Consider the following 24,657-nt stretch of genomic DNA (forward strand, 5'->3'; position numbering starts at 1 on the left):
GACAAAATCTGACAAAGAACACTACGAGCATTCGACCACAACTGATCCCAAAATGGAAACAACATCTCTGGATGGGCCGGGTTTACCTGGTGTGGAGGCATTCGGTACTTTTGCCTCGCATTGACTGGTGGATCATGATGACCTCACTGTGGTTAACATGGGGATGGATGACACATTAAGAAATCAACAACAGTTAAAAAACAAACAGAAGAGCAGAAGGAGAAGAGGGTGAATAGGAAGGAGGAGCCGTTGACACAAACAACACTCACAAATGCCACAGATTGTTGGCGACAAACGTCGTTCTGATCGAAAAAAACACCTCTTAAGTCACTTTATACAATAATAAAAACAACGGAGAGAACCAAACGTGGTTCCAGGCTCGAAGAAACCGGCGTGAAAAAGAAATCCGGCGACATGAAGGGTGGAAAAACAAAATGGGGGAAACATTTTTTTTTGAATGACAACGATTAACAGAAAAGGTGAAATTTGAGAAAATGTAACTGCTATCTAGTCCCAGCTGCACACACAAATAAGCAGTTGACACAAACCTGAAAGGAACACAAAGTCAGAGGATCGTTTTTTGACGCCAACCCGGGAAAACAACTTCCTACATTCCTAAGAGCGGCTCTCACCTGTCGTCCAGGTACTCCTCATGGTGGCGACCCCTGGCGGCGTCGTAGTGGCGGGTCGGAGAGCGCGAGCGGCGTGCGTGAGGAAGCTCGTCATCCAGACTCCTGAAAGGCAGCAAGGAGGAAAGGAATGAGGGAAGGTGGGAAGGCTTCAGGTTAGCGGTCAGGCGGCATTGCAGCAGACTCTTGGCGGCGGCTCGTTTGGCTCGAGCCAGTAAGAGCAGAGCTGGCAGCACTGTGTGTTCTGCATCACACACACACACACACACACACACACACACACACACACACACACACACATTTCATTAGTAGATGGACTCCATTTGCTTCCAACAAACTCCCTCACTCGTCTTCCCTTCTTCCTGATGCAGCTTTTAACTTTTATAAGTGTCTCAATATATTCCGACCGTCATCTTCCGTTCTTAGACGGAAGACAGTGTTAACTGACTAAATTGAGCAAAATATGTTCTATATTTAGCTGAAATATGCCCTACTTGACCATGGGAGGTAAATTTGCTAATATTTGGCCATCTGTTTCTTTACATATGGCTTAGTCTATTGTTTCAACGGATTAATGTGTCACACGTACTCCTAAAGGGAAACAAATGCTGCTTGATAGAAACGCTCCCACCTCTGTGCGGGCACGTTGGGCGGCCGCGACCGCGTCCTGCCTTGCTCCTCGCGGTGAGGCGAGACCGAGCGGGAGCGGATGTGATGGGCGGGCGTCCTCTGCTGGTCCGGCACCTCCAGGGTGGACGTGGACTCCCGCTGCCTCTCCCTGCCCCGCCCGTCCGCTGCTGGGGGGGAAATGGAGGTACACACACACACAAACACACAATCAAATAAAAACAATTAAAATAGAAGAAAAAATAGAATCAGAAATTAGTGTAATTATGTCATGAATAATGGGGAAATATTCAGTAGTTTGCAGTGAAAAAGCGACAGAAATCTACAACCGCCTCTGTGTTTTGTGTGACGTACAAAGAATTTGCATAACAAAATGGACAGTAAAACAATGAGACAACGGACAGACAAATAACACAGTGCAGGACAGTCACATGCTAATATGAATCTATTCACATATGGAAACAGCAGGAAAGTTTATCTCAAAGTTTGTTAGAGACTACTAGGCTAATAATAGAACAGCAGCTGGCTTTTTTCAGTACTTTGTCCTGTGAGTATAAACAGATTGATCAGGGATCTGTGGGACTGTGTGGGGCTTTGTTCGTGGTCCCATGGCCACTGGGTTTGCTTCCAAAAGAACAGCACCTTACAGCTCACAGCGGGGCCATTCGCTTCGCTTTAAGTGTCACCAAGGTTTTTCATTCATTCGAGCCATGCACGGGCATTAAAAGAAAAAAGTTGGTCAAAGCGGTGTGTTTTGTCCATCCCTTCTGTCTCTCTATTTTATCTTGGGTGCTCATTAACAAAAAACATAGATCCATAGTAGGGTTGGACTGATGAAGACAGTTGACACGTGAGCTGATCCTCAAAATCATTGAATTTGACCAGTTTTAAGTGATAATTTGAATTTGTTTTCGCCTCCACTTTGGACAAACAGAGGGTACAAAGTACGGCAACAGAAACGGAGCAGCAGCAGAATGTGTTTAAGACATCTAAAAAAAAGATGGCAGATGGTTTTTATTACAAAGGACTGTTGGATGAGAAGCCGTCATTGGATGAAAAAAAGCCTTCAGGGACGTTATTTGCTCTTTTTTCGACGATGCCCTCCAGTTCTGATAGAAGGGATGCTATTGTAGGATCAACGCTAACCATTTTAGCATTGAGTGAACAGATGTCCTAGCTGCCGGTGGCTCCTCACGGGACGCTGGATGGTCCGGTCACTGGCACGGATCCACAAACGCATTAACTAAAGCCCGGCAGGAGGGACTGTCGTGAGAGGAGTAAATATCAGTGTGGCGTACGCTTTATTCACCGGACCGTTCTAACGCGGCGCTGAAGCACTCACATCCAAAGTCACAAGACTCCTTTGACAAAAAGTTTTCATGCTTTATTTTTTGTTATTGTGCAGTTCTTTTGTGTTCATTCTGAATCACCAGTCACACCATATAACACAATAAATCCTAACCGATAATATTGATATTTTTGTCAAAGTGGTTTTGGATACAACGGTTCTCTGTCAGGAACCGGCTGTCTGAAGGAAAGGTGATGCGGTAAAAATGATCTAAATATAGCATCCACTTAGACTAATAAGGACTTTCTAGGTGTCTAAAATATACGTTGCTGCTGCCCTCCTCCTCACTAGTACAATACTGAAATATTTTGTATTCCACCAGAAATGTACTGTCAGGCACAAAGTGTCTGAAACACAATACCAGTACGACGAGGGAAGCTTCTATTTTCACTTTGATAGGTAACTAAATAAGGCGTTCACACAACATTTTACTTGTCAGAGGAAAATAGTTTTAAATCCTGGAAATCAATCAATTAATAATATCAACCTGATTTCTATAACCGATCTAGCAGTCCAACCTTACCACACACAGACAACACTCAGACACAGGCATTTAAGGTAAACAGTTTCTCTCACACACACACACACACACACACACACACACACACAACGAGAGGCGGAGTGTCTCAACATACAATAATAAAGTATAGTTTATATTTTAGACAGAGACTCGTTCCATCTCTGAGGCACGAGCACGCCTGTGTTGCGTGGTAGTTCTTTCCATACACATGATTTATTTGTGGTGGCCTGTCACATTGTCATATCTGTTTAGATTTTAGATTTGCTAGTCATTTGCACTGTAGGGCAACGGTACAATAAAATAATCTTCGGGGTCTGTCAGGTGGTGGAAACTTTGCTTTACAATCCAAGGGTTGCTTGCCCATCTTTTGTGACGAAATGACGTGTTGCATTTTGGCACCAAAATACAAAAATGAAGTGCAATGCCTACACCTGTTTTCAGCAGAGCAGACAATCGTAAATAAACACCACAAATAAAGTACAATTTGCGGGAAACACAGGAGGCAATACTAGGAAACAATCCCCACCCACCTTTGGACACTACTGCAGTGCCTTCATCAAATTCAGGCTCTCTTACACGATGAGAACCTAAACGTCATAGACACACACACACAGATATGTATACACGCCACACACACGTATATACGCATGCACGTACCCAGACACCAATGTAGTGTTAATGGGAAGGGGGCTTGAAAAAAGACATTTACACGGAAACACTATACAATACGATATACCCGTTGATAGTAAACTGTAAACGTCACTCAATCCGCTCTCTATTAAACAGCGGAGCAGACTCACGCGCACACACACACACACACACACACACACACAAACACGCACATAGGCGTTATGCATGAACAATAGAAAGGCACCCGCAGACTTACGCTGCAGCTTCTTGCCGTGGGGCTCTGTGAGTCGGCGGGGCAGGTACGGGGAGGGTCGGGGCAGCGGTATGGATGAGACGTCGTGGGTTTGGAGCGGGTACCAGTGGGGCTTGTCGTCCAGCAAGGCCGTCTCCAGCTCTATCAGGATCTGCTCAAGTCAAAATCCACACAGTGGTGAATAGTTTTTCACTATCGCCGAGAAGCCGTTTGTGAAGATGTACATCGGAAAATCCGCTGTCTGTCATTTTAGTGCAAGTGATGCATTCCACGCTTTGCACACTATAGTATTTTTTGTAGAACAAGCTGGCACACTGACCTATAACGCGTTATGAAGTCAGTATGGCAAAAATGTTTACCACACTTTACTAGAAGAATAACTGATCCATCGTACGACTGGAATCAGGCCGAGAACCCTGAAAGTTCCCAAAGTAGGATCTTTATCTGCAACTGTGCAAAAACACTGGCTTCAAACTGAATTCATTTTTTGAATGTTGCATTCCAGCGTTGATTTAGTCCTTGACTGTTAACTTTATATAAAACGCTTAAAATATTTTGGTACAAATAAGCAGTAAAATCCAAGATAACAGGATTTTAATGTAATAAACCAGACACGCAGGCCGACTTACAGACTGTCTCAGTGCTAGAAGCGGTTAAGGGGAGGAGAGATCATTGTAGGTGTGCGTGTGTGGTACCTCTCCCATGAAGGTGCTGTCTTCATCCGGTGATCTGGGTTGATCCCATATAGTCATCTCCAGCATGTGGTTGCGGAAATCCCTGCGATGGACGTGAGGGTAGACGAAGGTCTGGTTCCACTTGGGCTCACAGGTCTTCTTCATGGTTTTCGTCCTCCGCTTGCTCTTGTCACTGTGTTAGGCAACACCGGTTTCAATTTGGAGCCGACTCACATCCATTGTTTTTTCCAAACAAATTTGCACATAACATGTTGTGGACTCGCTTTACAGTAAATTAAAGTGGATTTAATTTGCTCCAAAACTCTCAGTCTATCACAGTCAACCAAGGTTGCTTGTCCCAACTTGCCTTCTTTCCATTTGCGCATATTTTAATTTGAGGGCTCCAATGAACCGGACAATATGGAAGCGAGCTTTAAATCCAGCTTTAACCCCCTGAATCACAGGCAGTTTCAGGAAAGTTCTTTGCTCCTTTCACTTTTTACTCGATTGTCAATGCAATATAAAAGTCCTTCACCTCTATGCAAACAGAACAATTATAGCTCAAAGTAGAGGGAAGTGTTTGGTGTAGCATAACAAATAGAATTTGTACTATAGCTTGACTAAAAAACACTCAAACTTAACAATGTAAAAGAAGACTACGTGGGATATACATTCAAATATTAACATTTTTACAGTCTTGTTTTCCAGCTTCTCCTCTCTGCTCTGTGCTAACAGACTAAAAACTAGACTGCATTGAATCAGTGGGATTCCCTTTGAGGGGGTGGAATACCTGCGGTCTGGAAGGAAGTACATTTTGACGTAGGGGCTCCTGGGCCGCCCATCAGGCCGAAGATGAAGCTCTGTAGCCTGCAGCACGTTGACTATAAGCTGATGACCCACTTTGTCGTACCACAGCTTCACCTGGGTTTAGGAAACAGAAACAAAGCATTCAATGCTTGTCCTTTGTATGAATATCAGCCCCAACACGCTCAGAATGAACACACTCACTGAGAGTTGCCCTGGCATTAACTGTGGAGCATCTTGGAGCATCCCAGGACTGGAGGGAGACAGGACATTTAAGGATGGTCTCTCCATCTTCTGGGACTCAAAAGAACTGGAACCTGCTGTTACATGGGAGGGGGGAGGGGGGGTTATTGAGATTTCTGAACACAACAAAGTCAAATCTAGTCAAGAGAAAAGGAAAAAAAACACGTAACATCAAGTAACTACTGACTAATTGTCTGTAAAAGTGTTCCAACACAGTGTAAGTTTCAAATGAGTCACACTTCCCACACGTCTCAGCAGCTTAGCATCCATAGCGCATCTGAACTGGCTCAAAAGTTACACAACTACACCTGTTAAGTTCACTTATTAAAAGAAATAAGAATGTTCATCAGAAGTCATTATTATTTATTTCAAGTGATTGAGTGACAAATATGACACAACATATTCATCAGTGCTTCAATGGTTATTTTTTTAAATGCACCGCGCCAGGCAGATTAGACCCTTTAAGCCACCCCCTCCACCTTCAACTTTTACGCATAAAACAATACATCTACCAATCCGAGATACAGACACAGACCAACAAGTACACGGATGATCCAACATCGAGCAGACGATACCTACTAGATTCTAATGGAGGGTGGGACGTGTCTGGGATTCTTGGGATATCACTGCAAAAGAAGCAGAGGAGAAGGCTGCGTTAGCCACTCTCATATTGGCGTCAAGATGATGCTTCGAGTTAGTAGTTTTCTTGATGCACAGGCACACATGCATGAAAATGTAGTAGTAGTTGAGTGGAAGAAAGTAGCACTGCAATATAAAGTTATTTAAAAATACCATGTAGAAGCAGAGGGACAATGTGAGTAGAGCCGCGTTCATGACTAGTGTTTCTGGCTGGCCAATGGTCATCTCAGATAACACTGGATTGAAACCCGTTGCTCTATTCTGTTCACACCACGATCGTTTCTTATCCACCACCACCACTACGATCCCATGGGAAACACTAGAATCCATTGCACCAGCTTCATGTTGTACAAAGAAAGCTTGGTATTTTGCATAATACTTATCAGTGTAATTCTATCTATTTTTATCCAAGTTCATTATTGCAAATGTTTTGCGCCACCATTGATATCTGCAGGAGGTTCCGTCAGGGTTTTGTAAATCTGCAATTGACACTTAATCGCTACCTTTCTGAGAGTTGCATGAGATGATGGATACTACTCCTGCATTAAGTAGAGAGCTTGACGTTAGCCTAGCTCAACAACCAGAGCTCCAGAGCTGTGCTTAACATGCAAATATAAGATATCCATCTTCTCATTTCTCTCTGAGAAAGAAAGCTCATGCGTATACTTCCCAATCTTTTTCAATAGTTTCAAGTTTTTAAATTTCATAATACATATATTACACTGACAAGTGTTTCATGGACCCTACGTTGCCTTGGGGCCCATTCCAAAAGAAAGAAAAACATAAATGAAATCAAATGGAAATATTCCTCGCTTGATGAATCCCAACTTTCAAACTAGGGGATCATAAAATAAAATGAATAAGCAATTTTTATTTCACACTCAAAAGTGCAGGATTTTACTTTGGGATCCTAACACTGAACCAGGAATGCAAAAAGAGGAATTCCAGACGCGCAGCACAGACGTTTTTTGAAAAAGCTTGCGAAAGCAATGCTGCATTGATGGACATTTCCCACTGGCCATTTTGCAACCCTTCAAGTGAACTTTTAGTTAAATTCAATTGGAGAAGACAGACTTAGATTATATTTCACAAAAGCCAATATATTTACATGAATCCTACCAAGCAGGATTCAACTCAGTTCATTTAGGGACGCAGAATGGCACCAGCAAAACACAAATTATTTCCATAAGCGTGAGAGGATTAAGGGGTCCTAATAAAATGGGCAGATTACTTACTGATATTTTCTATACACCCTTCGCGAGTGTTTGGAGAGAAATTAACACATTCAACTATTTCCCCCAGCAAAGAGTACATTGAGTTACACAATAAGAAGTGAGTATATTATCAGTGAAAAATCAACCTATTGCATAACCTTCTTCACAATAATAGCAAATCAAAAATGCTGAAACTCAACCTGCTCTGTACATTTGTTTGTCATGTGAGGCTACTGAGGTATTTTCAGTAATACCACTATTCATTTGAGAAGATAGGAAGTTGAAAGTTCTAAACATTCTGTGTAGGACCAGGTACATAATAAAAAAACCTATAGATTGCTTTATGTAAATGTACATATTAGAATTTGGGCTTATGTGATGACTATTAAGACATTATGGCGCTTTATTACTTTGTTACTGGTCCATAATTTACTTTTAATTTATAAATACATATATATTTAATTTTGTATTTTAAAACTAAGTGTATGCAAAACCCAGGAGGGCATTCAAGTCAACAAGTGAAGAGAATAAAGTAGCACAAAGGTTTTGCAAATAACTAGAACACTTTTAAAGAATATTATGTGGATATAGAAATCATAGACCTGTAAAATAAAGCACTTTACTTAATCTCTGTTCCAGAGAAAAGTGAAAAAATGATCAACAACAATAAATAAATTACAATATGTGTGACTTCAAGACATTTAAACAAATGATATCAATCATCAATCAATCATTAAGTTAGTATTAGTTCAAGAGAAATACATTTAGTTGCTGTTGATGTGCAATCATTCGATATTTCGGGTCTGTTGTGGATTAATAAAACGTTGTTCCTAATTAAGCATAATACTATGTCATAAATATATTTTTTATACACCTATATTGAAAACATATTTAACATTTCTCAAAAGTAAAAAAAGTCTAAATTAGGATGGTGAGTTTTCCAATGTGGCCAAATCATTTCAGAGAACAGATAAACCCTTGTTATCATCAGTCCATATATCCTTGATTTATGCTTTTTATGATGCACATGGCTCGAAATGATGCACTTTTATAATAAGAGGTTTGCATTATTTCATAAAATATGACACTGAGGCTTATAATGGTGTCTTTTTTATTTAACTTTTTTTAACTTTGTCGCTCGGTTGTTCTGTTTTGATCCGGAAGACCCCCATGAAAACGAGATGCTGCATCTCATGGGGTTGATCCTCTAATAAAATGTTCATAAATAAAAACATTTTTTCATAAAACTTACCCAATAGGCCTGGATACCACCAGCTCCACTTGAGGCTCGGCTTGCGATTCCAGGATGATGTTGTAAACTTCCTTCATGGTCGCCCCCGGTAACAGCTTCCCGTTCCACTGCAGAACTTCATCCCCTGGAATTAGGACGCATGTGTGATAACTTGGGCATGAGGGCCGCATGTGAGTCAGAGATTTCGACAAATTTAGGGACTTTTATCTTGATTGTATATTTATCGTGTTTGTCAAAAGAAAAATACGAAAAGACCAAAAACAAGAATACAATACTCCATTTTCAAAAGCATGCTAATTAAAGACGTGGGATGGAGTCACAATAAACATTGTGTGTTCACTTATAAGAAATGAAGAAACATTGTCCCTGATAAATTCCTCACTTGGGAGATTTGTTGTCAACCAAAAATATGTTGACAGCCTTCCACTTGGGTGTTTTAAACCTATAAATAACTTGATAACTGTTTAAAAACTAACTAGAAATGATAATGCAAAAAGCAAGAATGTTTTTGTGCCCTGCTTAAGCCAATAGCTTTTAAGACGGGTTCAAGCTTTTAAAGGACACATTTCTTCCATCTCTGCATGCTGATTGTGGGACACGCATGACGGTTTAGACTACTACCTGCTCTGAGATGTCCCACCACGTCAGCCAGGCTTCCCTTCTTGACTTTAGTGATGAAGGCACCTAATCTCCCTGACTCCGTTATTCTGCCTCCCACCACCTATAGCGCGAGAGAGAAGGAGAGAGAAAGAGAGAGTGTCAGAGAACCTTCACACGTGACAGTGAAACAATAAAAAGCTTGCTACCCGCTCTGACCTTTAACCCCAGCAAAGCTCCGGCTTCTTTTGGCATGGTGGCGCTCCTCTTGCTGAGGGTGATTCGTCCTATCAGATGGTCTCCCTCCTTGGACGGCTGCCAGGTGACAGGATGCTGTGACAGAGGAGATCGCAGTTATTCATGTTGTGGTCCTGGTGTGGCTGCTGTAGGCCTTGTGAAGGTGCTTACTCATCTTCTAGGGGCTTTTCCTGTATAAAATTGTTGGGAGTGTCTTTGTTGGACGATGCACTTCATTTCCATTTATTGTTAACGTGGTTGAATGCATGTCCGTTTTTTCTTAATTTTTTTAAAATGTGCTCAATTTTGCTACCCACTATCACCAACTGATACAAACAAGTTCATAAAAGCCTTTACATTTTCTAGTGGAATCACCCAGATCTGAACAGAAAACTTCCTAAGTAAAACTCACATGTTTTACATTAATAGATTAGGATACATAGGAAACACAAAATGTACGTTACAAAGAAGTGCTCACCAACACTCTCATCGTCTCCGTTGAAACACAAAGTAAAAACTTCTATTCGTCACAGACTCCACATCCAGATGATCGGACAACTTTTAATGGTGAATAAGAATCCAAAAAAAGTACTTACATGCCATCCGGTGGGGTCGTGCGGGTAGCACTCCCAGTCGCCTGCAAGAGGAAAGAGACTCTGAATACTGTGGATGAAGCAGAGACCTCCTTCATACATCCACACAGGAGTAACTGTATACACAGCACATACCAGCCTGAGTCCTCGCATACACAGCCCGGCCACATTTGGAAGGTATTTGTTTACAGTGAGAGAGGGTTAAGTTTATTGAATCTGCAGGCCTAAGCTAGAATTAGAAATGCAATCACCACAGTGGTAGTGATGACACCAAAAACAAATTAAAACGCTTGAAATCACTCCCAGATATTTTACAGATAGGGTATTCTGTAATTACTCCAATATGGTGAGGTTTAGAAAACATAACTACACATTTGTAATCTGGCTATTAAGAATTTCAAAAATGCATTAATATTAGTTTAATTCATTGGTGCTTTACACCGTGAGTGAGCAACAATAATGATATCAACATTAGTAATTGCATCTCAAGTGATAAACAGTAAGTCTAAAAAGTAGAAGTGTAATTAGTAAAAAATTCTATTTAGTTACTCCTTAATTTAAAAATGAACATATTTTATTTTGAAACAATTATAAAAAATATGAAAACCGATTAAAAAAAAAGCTTTTAAATTATAATGGCTACTTCAAATTGACCGTGGAAATTCATTGTTGACCTTTAAAGGCCAAATCAAGTACCCTCCCAACTTTGTCCACAGCTCAAACTCCCTTACAGTCGTCATCAGTGGATGACAAGCTCTGTCCGACGAGGTCAGTGCGAAAAAAAACCTGGTAAGTGGATTTTAAGTAAGGATAGTTTTGCCATAATAGGTTCCTTTTAATTTAGTAGATTGATTGGTGCTACTTTAGAGCCAGAGTAAACGGATTGTATGCCAACACTATTTCCTGCTGACAGACAGCAACTGGTGCATTTCTCTGGTGTTCACTGGGATATTTTAGGGAATTACACATAGCATCTTCGACGTTCCAACCAGATCTCCTGCTTCAGTCCAAAAAGCACAGCCTCCTCCGTACACATGGGCCGAGGGGCGGCGTTGGAGACGACGCTGTTATGACACGGGGTGAGGCAGAGCCAAGTGTTGCTAGGAGCCAGGAGGCTATGAAGTTAACGGGTTGTGACAACTTACAGTCGCGTTATGTAATCTTAAAGCGCATTCTCAGAAGATGAGACAACTGAGTTCTCAGTTTCATGACTCTGTTGTTTTGTGCAGTAGGTTGGCCACGTGGGTCAATGGGTGCTTGTATGTTTCTAGATCTAAGGAAACCTGATGGAAGAAGACGAAAGCACTATGGGGTCCTGACCCTGCGAAGGGCCACTTGTGCAGGACGTAGGGTTGTACGAGATTTCTTACAAACTGATCTATTGACAATTGATTGAACTTTTAAACGCTCCTCCCTGGAAAATAGAGCCAGAGATGAAAAGCAGAAACTCCTACGCAGTTGAAATATAGTCAATTCTGTATATTGGTTGCACAAAGAACAATAGCGGCGGTTGTAATGTAAGATGGCGACGGAGAAGGCCTCATAGCGGCATTGGGTGTGGTCACTAGTCTACGTGCACTTCTTTTATAAAGACTGTGGATCCACTTCTTCCCCAATTACCTTTCACAATGAAAGCCCAGGACATATTCACCTATAACTATTCACCAAAGGAACTTAAATTCAGTCGGACCAATAAAAACTCTGCCAGAGTAGTTTAGGCCATGCAACAATTCGCAGGATGATTGTTGGTTTGTTCTCAAAAAGTGTCTAAAGACCTTTATATAATGTAGGCACTAAATGAATGGAAGGCAGAATTTGAAGGTCTATTAAAAGGTTGACTTTGGATAAGAAGAATCGAGGTGCATTGTACTGTGACGTATTGTCACATTTGTGTTGTGCTCTTTGCTGCCTTTGTTCCCATCGGAGGATGAGTTAGCATGTAGGAGGATACGTAAAAAGATCATAATAGTTTCTACTGTGCTGTGACTGACTCCATATTTTACTCTGTGTGTGTGTGTGTGTGTGTGAGCGTTTCCCGGAGCTGATCTCACAGTGATTTACATGCCTGGGCGCTTCTTGGCTCCCGGCAAGCGCATCTCAGAGCTGACCTGGCTTCGGTCTCCAGCTAAAAAAAGAAGCAGCATCTCGCTGCCACGGCGCTGTTAAAAAAGTGTCAGTTAAACAGAAACCTGGCCTGAAAGAACACTCTCACCATAAACCTCCACTTGATCGATGTCGAGGGGGGACGGGGTCCGGGTCCAGGCCGGCTGGTGCTACGCTAACTCTACGCTGCTCTATTGATCAGAGGGTGACTTTAATGTGGCGTGAACGCTACAGCGTGTTCGGCAAATACGGTGATGTAGTGTGAAGATCGGGGCTCAAAGTGATTGTCTATTAAGATATAGAAAAATAATTTATTCTTATTCATTTAAATTCCCATAAATGGCTCCTATAAAGTTTGGTGTTACTGATGTTGTGTTACTGTCAATCATTAATCAGATGACCAATAAAAAACTAATAAAGAATCTGGGGACGGAATTTGTTTATGGACAAGTGCCATGGTTACCAAGCGTGAGAGGTTGATTTTTGTCAAAATCATGTTTACTGTAAAGAAGAATGGATGTAGCCATCGTGATATCACTCATTTGCTTTTGGACTGTGGTTTGAAAGCCAGGAATTTATCGCCATCAGCCAGTGGCCTTAAGTGACTGAGGTCGATATGTCACATACAGCTCTGACAGCTACATGTCCATCAGAACACCCTGCTTTACTATTACTGCCTGTGTGTTTTTTAAATCCTCAAAATCTCCTTAAACAATTAACTTCCATTAACTAAAAACACAGGGGTAGGAGTAGAAAATACAGACAATCTCCCTTCTTTTTGTACATGAGGAGTTGCCCCCCGTTTGTCAGTAGAGTAAAAGCAATGCGCATTAAAAGCATTGGATGTTCGTGCGAGAAGGTGTAGTAAAATTTAAAATCCTAGTAGAGTACTACTCCACCATTACATACCCGATCTAGTTAGATGTGTGGCAGTGCCCCGCAGCGCCCTGGAGTGGTTAGTACTGAGGTGACATGACCCAGCTTGGACATGACACTAAGCTGGGTTCTCTGGCTTGAAGACGTAGTTGGCAATGTGATGCCACGTGTGGGATCAACTGGGGTCAAACTGCCCCCTCACGCACATGCACACACACACACAAACACGCACACACGCACACGCATGTAAGCCCAGTGTAGGATACCCCCTCCCCTTGCCCCCTAGGGGCTTGGCTGAAAACAATCCGATCTGACACACAGGGAAGCGTTCGGATAGCCCTCGGGCTCGCAGGCACTCGCCAACACGCACGCTGGTTTCCTGTGAAGCTGCTCGCGCTGACGTTCAGATGTCATCGAGAAATCATGTGAGACACTTGTGCTTCTGTGTAGTTAAGTTGTGTATGTGTGTAATGCAGATTTTGAGAAATGCTCTGAAGAAACAGAGCAGCATTGTTCTAAATTGCACTTTATTGTTGTATTGTTGTAAGTGAATGGAAAAATTAGCAAGATTTTAAAAGTTTTAAAAATATAGGAAGAGATGCTCTGCTCCTGCGAGCCTTGAGGAATGTAACATTCAATCTAGGCAACAATGAAGACATTTTGCAGGAATCCCTCTTTTTTACTAAAAGCTGTACTATTGTGATGTTACTCAACAATGCAAAGAACTTTTCCCCAAAAGTTGCATTCATCTCCAGTTGTAGAAGCTACTTGTAATTCACCTATTTCTTTTTTGAGTGAATTCTGCCTCAGTTATCTCATGTGATGGATGGACAAACCACTGAATGAACAGACAGATGTCAGCACCCCCCCCCCCCCCCCCCCCCCGGTGGAACCTAAAGGGAGCTCGTCTCTCACCTCTCTCGCTGACACTCTCGATCTCGGCGTCCTCACAGCTGCTGTACTCGGGCGTGGTCCCTCCCTCCTCCTCCGAGCTGCTGATGCTGGTCTGCCTCTTCCCTCCGGCTCCCATCCCCCGCTTTGACTTGTAGGGCCTCGGCGGCGGCGGACGCAGGGATTCCGATTGGTCCGAGCTGAGCGAATCGTTGCGCAGCATGCTGTCGGCTTTCTCGCGTTTGGTCCGTCGCCCCGCGGGCCCCTGGCCGAGGGCCAAGCCGGGGGGCTCTCTGAGTTCGGGGGGCAGGGGCTGCTGAGCGAGGGTGTGTTCGTGTGGCCCTGCGACCCCACCCACCGTCCTCTGTCCGCTCCACACGCCGCCCCCGCCCTCCCCTCCCATGCCCCCGCCTCGACCCAGCCCGGGAGCAGGGTGGCCCCGGCCTCCAGGTGGGGCCGGCCCTGCTTGGCGAGGGGGGGCACCGCTGTGGTCCATGTGGTGGTAGCCCCTCTCCTCGGTTCGCATTACTCCGCCGACTCCCCTAACAGGGTCGTGTTCCAGAGAGCGTCCCTTCGATAGCTTCCGGCTCTCCCTGCGCTCCCGGGACTCCCCCCGGAGGTCCCGGTCCATGGACACCTGGGTTTGGAGTTTGGTCTGACCCGGCCGACGCTCCCCACGACCAGCTCCTGCGCCCCCTCTTCCATTTCTCCTGGGGAGCGATCAATATGGGGAGGGAGAGAGAAAAGCGGTTTACATAAAGCTGCATGAAAGAAAAAATGATGAATGTAGGAGATAATGCTGAATGATATATATATATATATATATATATATATATATATATATATTTACTGTATATAAATATATTAACATATTCTACACTGAGTTTTCTTCTTCCCGGCTGAGATGACCCAACATAAATGGGGTTTTCCTCCAATTTCCCCTTTTACTGTAACTTAAAACGCTGCCTGTGATAAGCAATGTGATCATCGCTCAATCTCTAGTTTCAAGTCTTCAATACAGTGTAATGTTCACTTAGTAAATTATGGTCCACTTAAGAGTCAAATAGACCATAGTCTGAGTTGTCAGTCAGCAATAAAAGAGTTATTAAGCGTTGAGTTGTAGTTAGCTCCTTCCTCTTGGGTTATTTCTAAATGCACAGAATTCTGAACTGAAAAAAATGTATTTCACAAACTTACAGGTGAACCTCGAAAAATTTGAATATCGTGCAAAAGCTCATTACTACAGTAATTCAACTTAAAAGGTGAAACTAATATATTAGTCTATAGTATTAGTATATTATATTATTATATAGCCATAATGATCAAAATTATATTAAATAAAGGCTTGAAATATCTCATGCATGTAATGAGTCTATATAATATATTAGTTTCACCTTTTAAGTTGAATTACTGAGCGTAAAAACAGCTCCAGCTTACGTGTCTCGTGGTGGCTCGCTGCGCGACCGGGCATCGGCGCCGGGCGCGGCTCCAGGGCCGCCGGGTCGGTTGGCTTCTTGGGCCGCGGGGTTGGAGCCCGGCGGCGCCTGGGAGCGCGACCGAAGCTTCTTGTCGCCGAGCGCCTGCCACACGGACGGCTCGCTGACGGCCGAGCCGAGGCCGGCGGGCTTCCCGGCCGGGCCGGTGAACCACTCGCCCGGCTTGGTCAGGAGCTCCTGCTGCTTCCTGCAGTTGTTACACACCCAGATCACCTGGTTCGGGAAAAAGACAGCATGGGCCGGGATTAGAGATTCAGAGAACCAGGCGCTCTGAGATACCGCTGTGGGTTTTAGTGATGTTTTTAACAGGAAGGAACTATTTCTTTTGACGTTGACAGATGCTAGTGCAGCGCCTGTCAAACAGAAAGTGGAACTTTGCACTTCCTGAAGAGCTGCACGGCTGCCAAAAAGGGGTTTTATGGAAGATTTATTTTTTATTTTGAAGACAACCATGGTGGCTGTTATACCAGGGAGCAGCTTGGCTTCCACTGTGAGCTGTGTCTGGCCTCCAAATGGAAGCCAACAAAGCCAACTGGATAACGGGAGGATATTCATTCTGCTAGCCAAAGCAATATCTTTCGTCTTCTTGCTCTCCATTTGTTCCGTCACACATATGCACACAGACTATACGTTGGCCTGTGTTTGCACGCTACGGTCGAGAGTTCAATTTCGGAAAAAAGAATGTGTACAGCCTTGATTCTAAATTCCAGCTCGGCCTTCTTTAGAAATAATCATTTCACATTGTGTTCCCCAAAGAAACCTTGATCACAGGCAGGATCTTTTTCTTTTGTGTAAGATTTACAACAAGGAGGTTTTGGTACCTTAAACGCTACATTAAAACATCTTCTTTAGTTCATTGACCAAATCACAAGCAGCACCATGTCCAGTTTAGACAACTTAATTGGACCCAATAATAAAAACAATAATACCAAATAATTATTATTGACAGATTGATATGTTACAGTCCTTGCTGTGCGTTTTTTGCTTCAACGTTTATTCCACTTAACAGAAAGAGCAAGAAAGGACAAGTTAACAGGCAATACATAAAAAAAAGACATTAGTGGTTCACCAAAGCAAAGACCAATTAGTCATAATTCAAGGTCCAACAACTCTTCTTCCCCAGTGGATGGAGTTTTGCACCTCTTTCTGTTACAGTGTGCTCTGTACAGGGATTTGTACAGACTTCAGAATGCTCCCTTCAAGAATTCCACTTCATCACATTTAGATGAAAGGATTCAAGCCTTAATTGACTTGATTGAAGTGAGTATTTTTGTCTTTTGGAATATTCTCTGTGAGCTTTGTGAACTCCATCCACAAGCGTGGTGGAAAGCTCCAGTAAAAAGCTCGATAAGCAGTCCAAGGCCTTGTTGTTTACAGCAAAGAACAAGGGTAAAGAGAAGCACTGGTGATTAATTATATAGAATTATTTTGCATACTAACAAACAGTGTGCTAGTTGGTGTACTACAAAACGGATTGTGTGACCTACATGTGAACAATCGACTCGATGATACCTGGGCACTGATCGTTTTTTGTTTGTTCTTTTTTTTCAAATAATTATTATTTTCATACCAAAAGGTTTTTACAGTTCTAATCTACACAGCTGTGTCACAGAGCTAGTGATTTGATGGGAAGGGGGGGGGGGGGGGGGGGGGGGGGTCAGGGGCTGGGCGGGAAATAAAAGAGAGGATGGGGCCGAGGAGGTTAGTGCCGGTCCCCCTCTTCCAGCCACCAGGGTTCTCATTACTCCTGAACACTCCCTGATGACTCTTTAAAAGAGAGCTAAAATAAAACACTCTGGCATCGGCCACCCCTTTCCCCTCATCTTGCGTACGCCTCACCCCCCCCCCCCCCTCCCCTTCCCCCCCTTCACTTCTCCCTCCTCCAGATTGCTTTTGATTAAAGCTACAAAAGCCGAGGAGAAAAACAGCTTTACACCAACGCGGCTATATTTATCCCGCCAAACACCCGGGCACCGCCAGGGAGAGAGAGCGTGCTCAACACAAACACAAACACACACACACACACACACACGCACACAGCAAAGAAAGCAAAACACCGCCTAATGTGGGACAATATAGCTTTGGTGAAAACAGCCACCAATCTGTGATTTTGTGGACGGGGCCACCGAATGGACCCAGCTGGGCTCCTCTTCTTGTGCGGACATGAACAGTAAAAGAAGGGAGGACTTTGAATGCACCCTTCGGGAAATCCTATTGTAGTTCCATAGTTTATTTTTGGTATTTCATCTAACCGTATTCAAAATGCTGTCAGCGAAACAAACATTTTATTAATTGCGTTTCTTTTATAAAACAATTTACTCCATATTTTTCAGTTTTACTCCCTCCAAATACAATCGGCACAACAGTGCTGTATTAAAAAAAGGGCTGCAACAAGAAATCCTTTTCTTAGATTAAGTGCTTGATAAATGACCATCAGAAGTTCCCAGAGTTGTTAAAATGAGTAGTTTTGTTCAACAGTCCCTAATATTTACAATCATATAGAAACCAGAAAAGCCATGACGCTTCATCTTCAAAAGTCTTTGAAAAACTGGAGTCATTCTTTGTTTGACTAGCTTGCTTGATAAATGGTCGAAACTATAAAAAACAATTATTTGAATTGCTGCAGAGTATTTAAGTAGCAGCAGTGATTTTGAGTAAGCTCCAGCTACAACATTTAAAAAAGAACGTTTTTATCAGTGCATTGAACAACCAGTGCAGGCATTCTAAATGATTTTTATGACCTTTATTAAGTAAATTTCCTTTGAAATCCAGAAAGCACAATTTTTTAATTTTAGTGGCATGTACACATACTGTAGAAACAAACTTCTAATTCCATGCTGTACGCTGACCCTGTCCTTCTGGCTACTTCAGAACTGTTACTAAATAACCCAAGTAACACATGTGGTCAACTCACCACTGAAACAATAAAAAGCTATGACTTGTGGATTGTTACAGGGAGAAGGGCATTAATCATTCTCCACGCTGCAGGTAGTTTCCTGGATGCAAAGGAAATCTAACCAAAATCAACAAAACGCAAGCCACAGGTGTGTTAATTCCTTTACCACAATTTGAAAGTTTGAACTGCTTCAACAACACAGGGAGTGTTTTCATCCTGAGACGCTGCAGTTACACAAAACAGACAGCAAGAACGTGTTTGTTTCGCAGCAATCGCCACGACAATAAAGCTCAAAAACAAAAAGGTAAGCATTAAGCCACATAAGAGAGTTTTCTCAAATGTAAGGGGAAAAAAAGTGCAACTTTTAAAGATTTTTCCCAGCCCTGATAACGTACGCTTTCGATGCCTTTCCTCCCAGAGAGGTCACGGGGGCTCAACACCTCTGACCGTGCCACTCGGCGTAGCAGTTCCTGTACGCCATTAGACACAGAGGCACCTGGCAGCTTTGGCACATCCAGGATGTCATCTGGTGTCTCCGCTGGCCTCTGCGGTGGCTGCACTGCATGCTTCCAACCACCTGGTACCACTTGGTAGGCTGGATGACCGCAGGAAGGTGCTCCCACAATGTTGTAAATGTTGGCCTGTATTTTCGTTGGTGACAATTGTGGCAGCAGCTGCGCCGCCTGGTAAAAGGTAAACGGTCTCTTCTGGGCTTGTAGGGATGAAGACGGAGCGGTTGCCCCGGCTCGCCGCCACCCAGACCAGGTCCTCGGAGCTCGTTGTGGGGGTGACCAGGGTGATGCAGGGCATGAAAACGAGGCAGAAGGGGATGGAAGCAGATCCACATGAGAAGAAGGATCAGAAAACCACCATCTATCATTGTTTGGATATGAAGGATCCTTCACCTCTTGACGGAAACTACACACACACACACAAAGTGAACAGGCAGGGATATTTCTCGCAGTGGAGGTGCAATAGGAGTCTTCTATTTATGCTGCTACAATAAGAGCCATGTGACAGACATCTGAAAATGTTTTAAATTCATTAGAAAAATCGAGAATAATTAAGTAAAATGTGTAGTGGAACCTCAGAAGGATAGAGGTAACCAATCATTTTTGTTCTTTAGACTTTTTCCATAAGTAACGTTAGTGTAATCTATCCTTCAGGTTATGAAGTGAATGGAAAGCCCTTAGTAGCACTCCACTACTCCACTACATTATAAATGTTTATTGTTAATGTTACCACCCAATGATAATAAGACATAACTAACGTTACATCCTATTAACCTTAAGTCAACGTAAGGTTAGTTATCTGCTTTAACCAATATGATATTGGACAGTTGCTACCGTTTTTACCAACAACCTTCACTTTATCCAGAAGGATCCAGGCGTATTTCTTGTCGTTTGAAGATCAAGTGCGAGGAGTATTTTGTGAACCTGTCCGCTGTGCACACGCTGCTTGACCTTTCACCCCATGAGGATGGGCAGTGGGTGTAGCTCAGAGAATGTGGCTAACCTGCAGCGGACAGCTCACTCTCTTCAAATCCTATGCTTTTAATCATCCAAAATATTTCCTTCATTATATATGTGTTGTACTTTTGACCATTGATTAATATGATCCATATCGTAAGTGTGTGGTATTCAGTAATAGCTTCATGGTTTAATATACCCTTTGGATTTATGGCATTTTTAACAGATGTTGTAACTGTTCATTGTATCTAGAGGGAATTGCACAGAGCAGAGACAAGGATCTTGGGTTATCTTAACTAAGAAAAAATATCATATTACTGCTGTAACTATTATCTTATGTAACACCTACTGCTACTAACATTGGTGTACAATCACATTACTATTACTATTGCATAAACACTCATTATTGACCTTGCTTCTTCCCTGCAGTCTTTGAGCTCTGTGGCCCAGCAGGGTTCCATGGATGGAGGATATATCTGGACCCGCTGAAGCCTACTGCCACAATGACTATTGTTACTAGACACTTCATCTTTACTATTGCTGATACCATTAATGCTTTTATTATCCATATTACTGTATTAAATCCATTATTGTTATTACTCCCTTTTCCCTCCCCCTCCCCACAAACACACTAAAACACACACACACAGGACAACATAAACTTAAAGGCAACTTGTGCTTATACCCCCACAAAACCATATATACAATATATATGCACATGAGCAGCAATGCAACACAGATACAAACGCCTGTTCTGATCCAGACATACACACATGTGTGTCACATGACCACAGAAAGACCCCCCCCACCCCCCTGAGATTAGTTAGTGAGTGAAGAAGAGAGCAGAGGGAGAGAATAGCTTCTCCACAGATGGAAACTAGGACACCAAACCCCTGTGTGTGTGTTTGTTTTTTTTGGGTCCTGCTGCATCTGCCTTTGTGTGTGTGTGTGTGTTTCCATCTGTGCTCGTGTCTATTCACGTCTGTCGAGGAGCCCGAGTGATTATCCTCCTGTAACTGCTCATGTGTAGGGCCTATGCAGTGCTTTTGGGTGCATGTGATGCAGCGTAACAATGAAAAATCCATCGCTGGTGGAGTTTGGAGGAAAGTGGGAGAATGTTAAAAATCCCTCTCTGTGACGTAACAAGATTTTCTAGAACATTCAGTATTTATCCTTAGACAACTTTTCGTGTTTTTTAAGAGACTGGAACATTTTAATGAAACAGGGGGGAACCCTATGAAAGGTAGTGAGAAAACCTACAAAACCTTCCATGCGGTTGGTCTAAATTACACACTATACGCAAACATCTCTCGAAAACATCACTAAAGGGGTTTTGAGGTTGTTAAAAACAATAAGTGTTGTCACTCTGTCAGTCACAGAGTAGACCAAAGCACGTCCCACCGACACACAGTGGTACAACACTCGTGTAGCACGCCGCCCAAACAGGTGTGACCGCGTTTACCCAAAAGCGGCAGGTGGGCGGGAGGCGGGCCCCGGGAAGTACAGCGTCAGCTGACGACAGCCAGACGTATGGCAGCGGCGGCGCGTGAGGGCGGGCGCCGCATCCGAGGGACGTTTATAAATCCTGCGCTAAGGATGAAAGACAGCCACAAAGGAGATTAGTGTCCACATCAGCTAATGAGGTGCTATATCAGCACAGCACCCGCAGTAAAATATACAAATACACACACACTCCCTCACACACATGTGCGCAGTGCCCACTCAGATGCACCCGCACAGGTCTCCACACAAATCGGAGCGTCTGCAGACGCCCAAGTGCGATGGGTTTGTATAGTAACACGTGGAACGCCAGTCCTACAAGCAGGCACAAAGCATGATGGGCGACACACACTTTCTCTCACCAAAACACACACACACAGGTAACAAGAAAAAGACATTATGAACACCCATGGATGTGGTGACTGTGGGTTTTCGTATTACTGCACTTACCCTTTTCCGCCACTGAATGGCTCTAGTTAACAAATATAGCACATGGCAATGTGACGCCTGCCTGAGTTTTAAAACTAGCTGAAGACATTTCTTGACCTTTATTTGTCAAAAAAATAGAAAAGAACTGACACCAAGATAACTATTGAGTTATGACTGACACATAAAGTATTGTAATAACCAGAGCAGGCTCTTTAAATAACGGGGATCACACAGTTGGCAAAGACACCAAACACTATTTGCTGGGGGGACCTATATGTGGGTACGTACTACGTCCACTTGTTACTGTACGTAACAAGTGGACGTATAGTACCTTTCATTATGGTCTATTTCACTTTAAATGGATCCTTAAGTTAAGGCATTTAAAGTGGAAACAGGCGTCTCCTGCCCCTTCCCTCAGTTTCTCGCATGAGCAGATTTCCGACTGTCTGAGATGATTAATGATTAATAAATGTTGAAAAAATTCTGATGCAGCAAATGTCGCTGATTTGTTGTTTTCCGGCATCAATATAATGTATGTTTCTATCACTATCCATTTTCCAATGGTAGTTTGGTAAGATAGTAGCTAAGCAGACGTCGTCTATTGTTTACTGGTGGATCACAGCAATAAAGGGACAATTCGGCCGCCTTTTAAGCAAATTGTGTCCCCAAGTTAGTCGCTCCAAACCAGTTGAGGCAAACATACCTTGTCCACTTATTTTTATTTCTTTTGGTGAAATATCAAAATTTGTATTTGAATCACAGCCACAGTCGACATTCAGATCGCTTTCTTTTTTACAGGAAACACTGCGTTTTCTTCCCAAGTTAATTAGGTAGTCCGACGTTTCCGCATGTTGGGTTAGTAAGGCAAAAAACTGCAATCAAAATGATTAAACCCCCATTGCACTGCATTGCATTTGGTTTATTGGCAACATACACAATTTCTCAGCCCGTTTGCAATAAATACATCACACAAGAACTGCTTAAGTAGTTCAATGAAAATATTACAAGGGTTTTTAATCCAAATTCGACACAAAATGATACTTTGAGTATTGAGACTACTGCAGTCTCAAAATGATTTAACTTGTTCACGACAAGCATCTTCAGTACTTCGTAGAAAACCCTTTTTCTGTAATGACCTGCTGCAAGCTTGATGCACAGCCAAAAACCAGCTGCTGGCAGGAATCTCAGCCCACTTCCGATGGCCGATGGCCTCCAGTTCAGTAATATTCTTGGGTGGACGTTTTGCAACCGCCTTCTTCAAACTCCACAGCAAGATTTTTGCTGGGGTTCAAGTCAGGCGACTGTGACGGTCACTCTAGAATCTTCCATTTCTTCTTCTCAAACCAAGTCTTGGTGGACTTTGAGGCACGATTGGGATCATTGTCCTGTAGGACGGTCCAATGACGCCCAAGGCTCAGCTTCATCACAGAGGGAATGAAGATTTCCTGATACGTGACTAAATCCATCGCAAAGCAGACCGAGAGCATCGCTGAGCCACCGCCATGCCTCACTGTAGCCAGTGTTCACTGTTTCTTTGCTTATGCTTCATTCTTCTTCCGCTGGTCCATAGGCCTGAAAAATCAGCGCTCCACAGAACAGAACACCCAGAGTTTGGTGGCTTTTTGATAAAGTTTTCAGCATATTGAAGCTGACTTTTCTTGTGCTTTGGGGTCAGTAGTGGAGTCATGGAACCCTTGAGTTAGGATGCGCCCTACTGTGCAACCTGAAACCTCAGTGCCTGCTGCCACCAAGTCCTGGTGCAGGTGTTTTGCAGCCACTCGAGGGGGTTCCTTCTTAAGCACACCCGAACTAATGAAGCCCTTGATTAGTAGCACCAGGTGGGCCTGAGACAGGGGGTTGAATCGTTTCAAAGGGTGCTCTACTAACTGCTTGTCATGAAGGGGTTGAATCATCAAAACTGCAGTAGTGATTGAATGTAGCATTTCGTGTTGAATTTTGGATAAACAGCTGAAAAAAATATATAATTTGCTAATAAGCCTACTACCCAATTGGGGTTGAATAATTATGAACTGTTTTGGTAGATTGCGCCTGGTTTCAGACAGAATTGCAGAGAGAAAGTGAGGCTTACTCAGTCAGTGACAATTACTTTGAGATTACGTTTACATAGAGAAAAACGCTTTTCGGTTCCAACTTTAAATTGCCAAAACTTTTTAAATGAAAGGTGTGCATTGATGCTGATGACATTGTTCTTTTGTTACTTTTAGTTCAACTAATGTTTTTTTCATGCATTTCACACCAACACTTTTTGTTACATGACTGTTTTTCAGCGTTAAACTCCTCTATTTTCGACCTAGTAAGGCACAGGAAAAGATTGTGAACCACTCGGTTAGGTACAGGAAAAAATAACTACAGAAGCACAGTGAGTAATAAATCAACGTTCATTTCTTGTTTTACAAGGTCTCCTGGAGGAATACTGTATGAGAACAGCCTGTTTAATAAAATGGAACATGTAGTGCTCAGCAAACAATACATTTGAGCATGTGTCTTCCTTGTAACAGTGTGTAAATGGCGCTGCACATCAGAGGATGTCAGCACAACAACACGTTCTTGTAGGGTGTACAGGCCTGTTCAGGCAAACATCATTCCAGGAAAGATGTGTGCGTGTGTGTGTGTGTGTGTGTGTGTCAGCCTACTTTCATAAGAGAGTGTTCACTGCAACAACAAGGAGAGAGATGGCCCCCTTAAGACCAGTCAGTGAGAGATGGACGTGGAGACG

The 24,657-nt window shown here is 43.0% G+C and overlaps 1 protein-coding gene across 18 annotated transcripts in view; it reads right to left on the reverse strand.

The window, feature by feature from the left end:
* The window catches only part of LOC119213940 (regulating synaptic membrane exocytosis protein 1-like), a 62,285-nt gene that overhangs the window by 14,758 nt on the left and 22,870 nt on the right, over positions 1–24,657 (reverse strand). For 6 of the 18 annotated variants that reach the window (XM_062566590.1, XM_062566596.1, XM_062566595.1 and 3 more), the window contains 16 exons: positions 15,568–15,839; positions 14,155–14,840; positions 10,264–10,304; positions 9,650–9,763; positions 9,455–9,554; positions 8,834–8,957; positions 7,603–7,620; positions 6,308–6,354; positions 5,690–5,805; positions 5,472–5,602; positions 4,703–4,874; positions 4,011–4,158; positions 3,655–3,711; positions 1,261–1,426; positions 633–734; positions 87–146 (listed from right to left, as the gene is read on the reverse strand). In XM_062566590.1, the coding sequence (XP_062422574.1) occupies positions 87–146; positions 633–734; positions 1,261–1,426; positions 3,655–3,711; positions 4,011–4,158; positions 4,703–4,874; positions 5,472–5,602; positions 5,690–5,805; positions 6,308–6,354; positions 7,603–7,620; positions 8,834–8,957; positions 9,455–9,554; positions 9,650–9,763; positions 10,264–10,304; positions 14,155–14,840; positions 15,568–15,839 (2,354 nt within the window). The remainder of the gene's footprint in view (positions 1–86; positions 147–632; positions 735–1,260; positions 1,427–3,654; positions 3,712–4,010; positions 4,159–4,702; positions 4,875–5,471; positions 5,603–5,689; positions 5,806–6,307; positions 6,355–7,602; positions 7,621–8,833; positions 8,958–9,454; positions 9,555–9,649; positions 9,764–10,263; positions 10,305–14,154; positions 14,841–15,567; positions 15,840–24,657) is intronic. The other 12 variants (XM_037465212.2, XM_037465211.2, XM_037465208.2 and 9 more) reach the window with 8 other exon arrangements.

This window comes from Pungitius pungitius, chromosome 13 (assembly GCF_949316345.1).
Source record: "Pungitius pungitius chromosome 13, fPunPun2.1, whole genome shotgun sequence".
NCBI classification, from domain to species: Eukaryota; Metazoa; Chordata; class Actinopteri; order Perciformes; family Gasterosteidae; genus Pungitius; species Pungitius pungitius.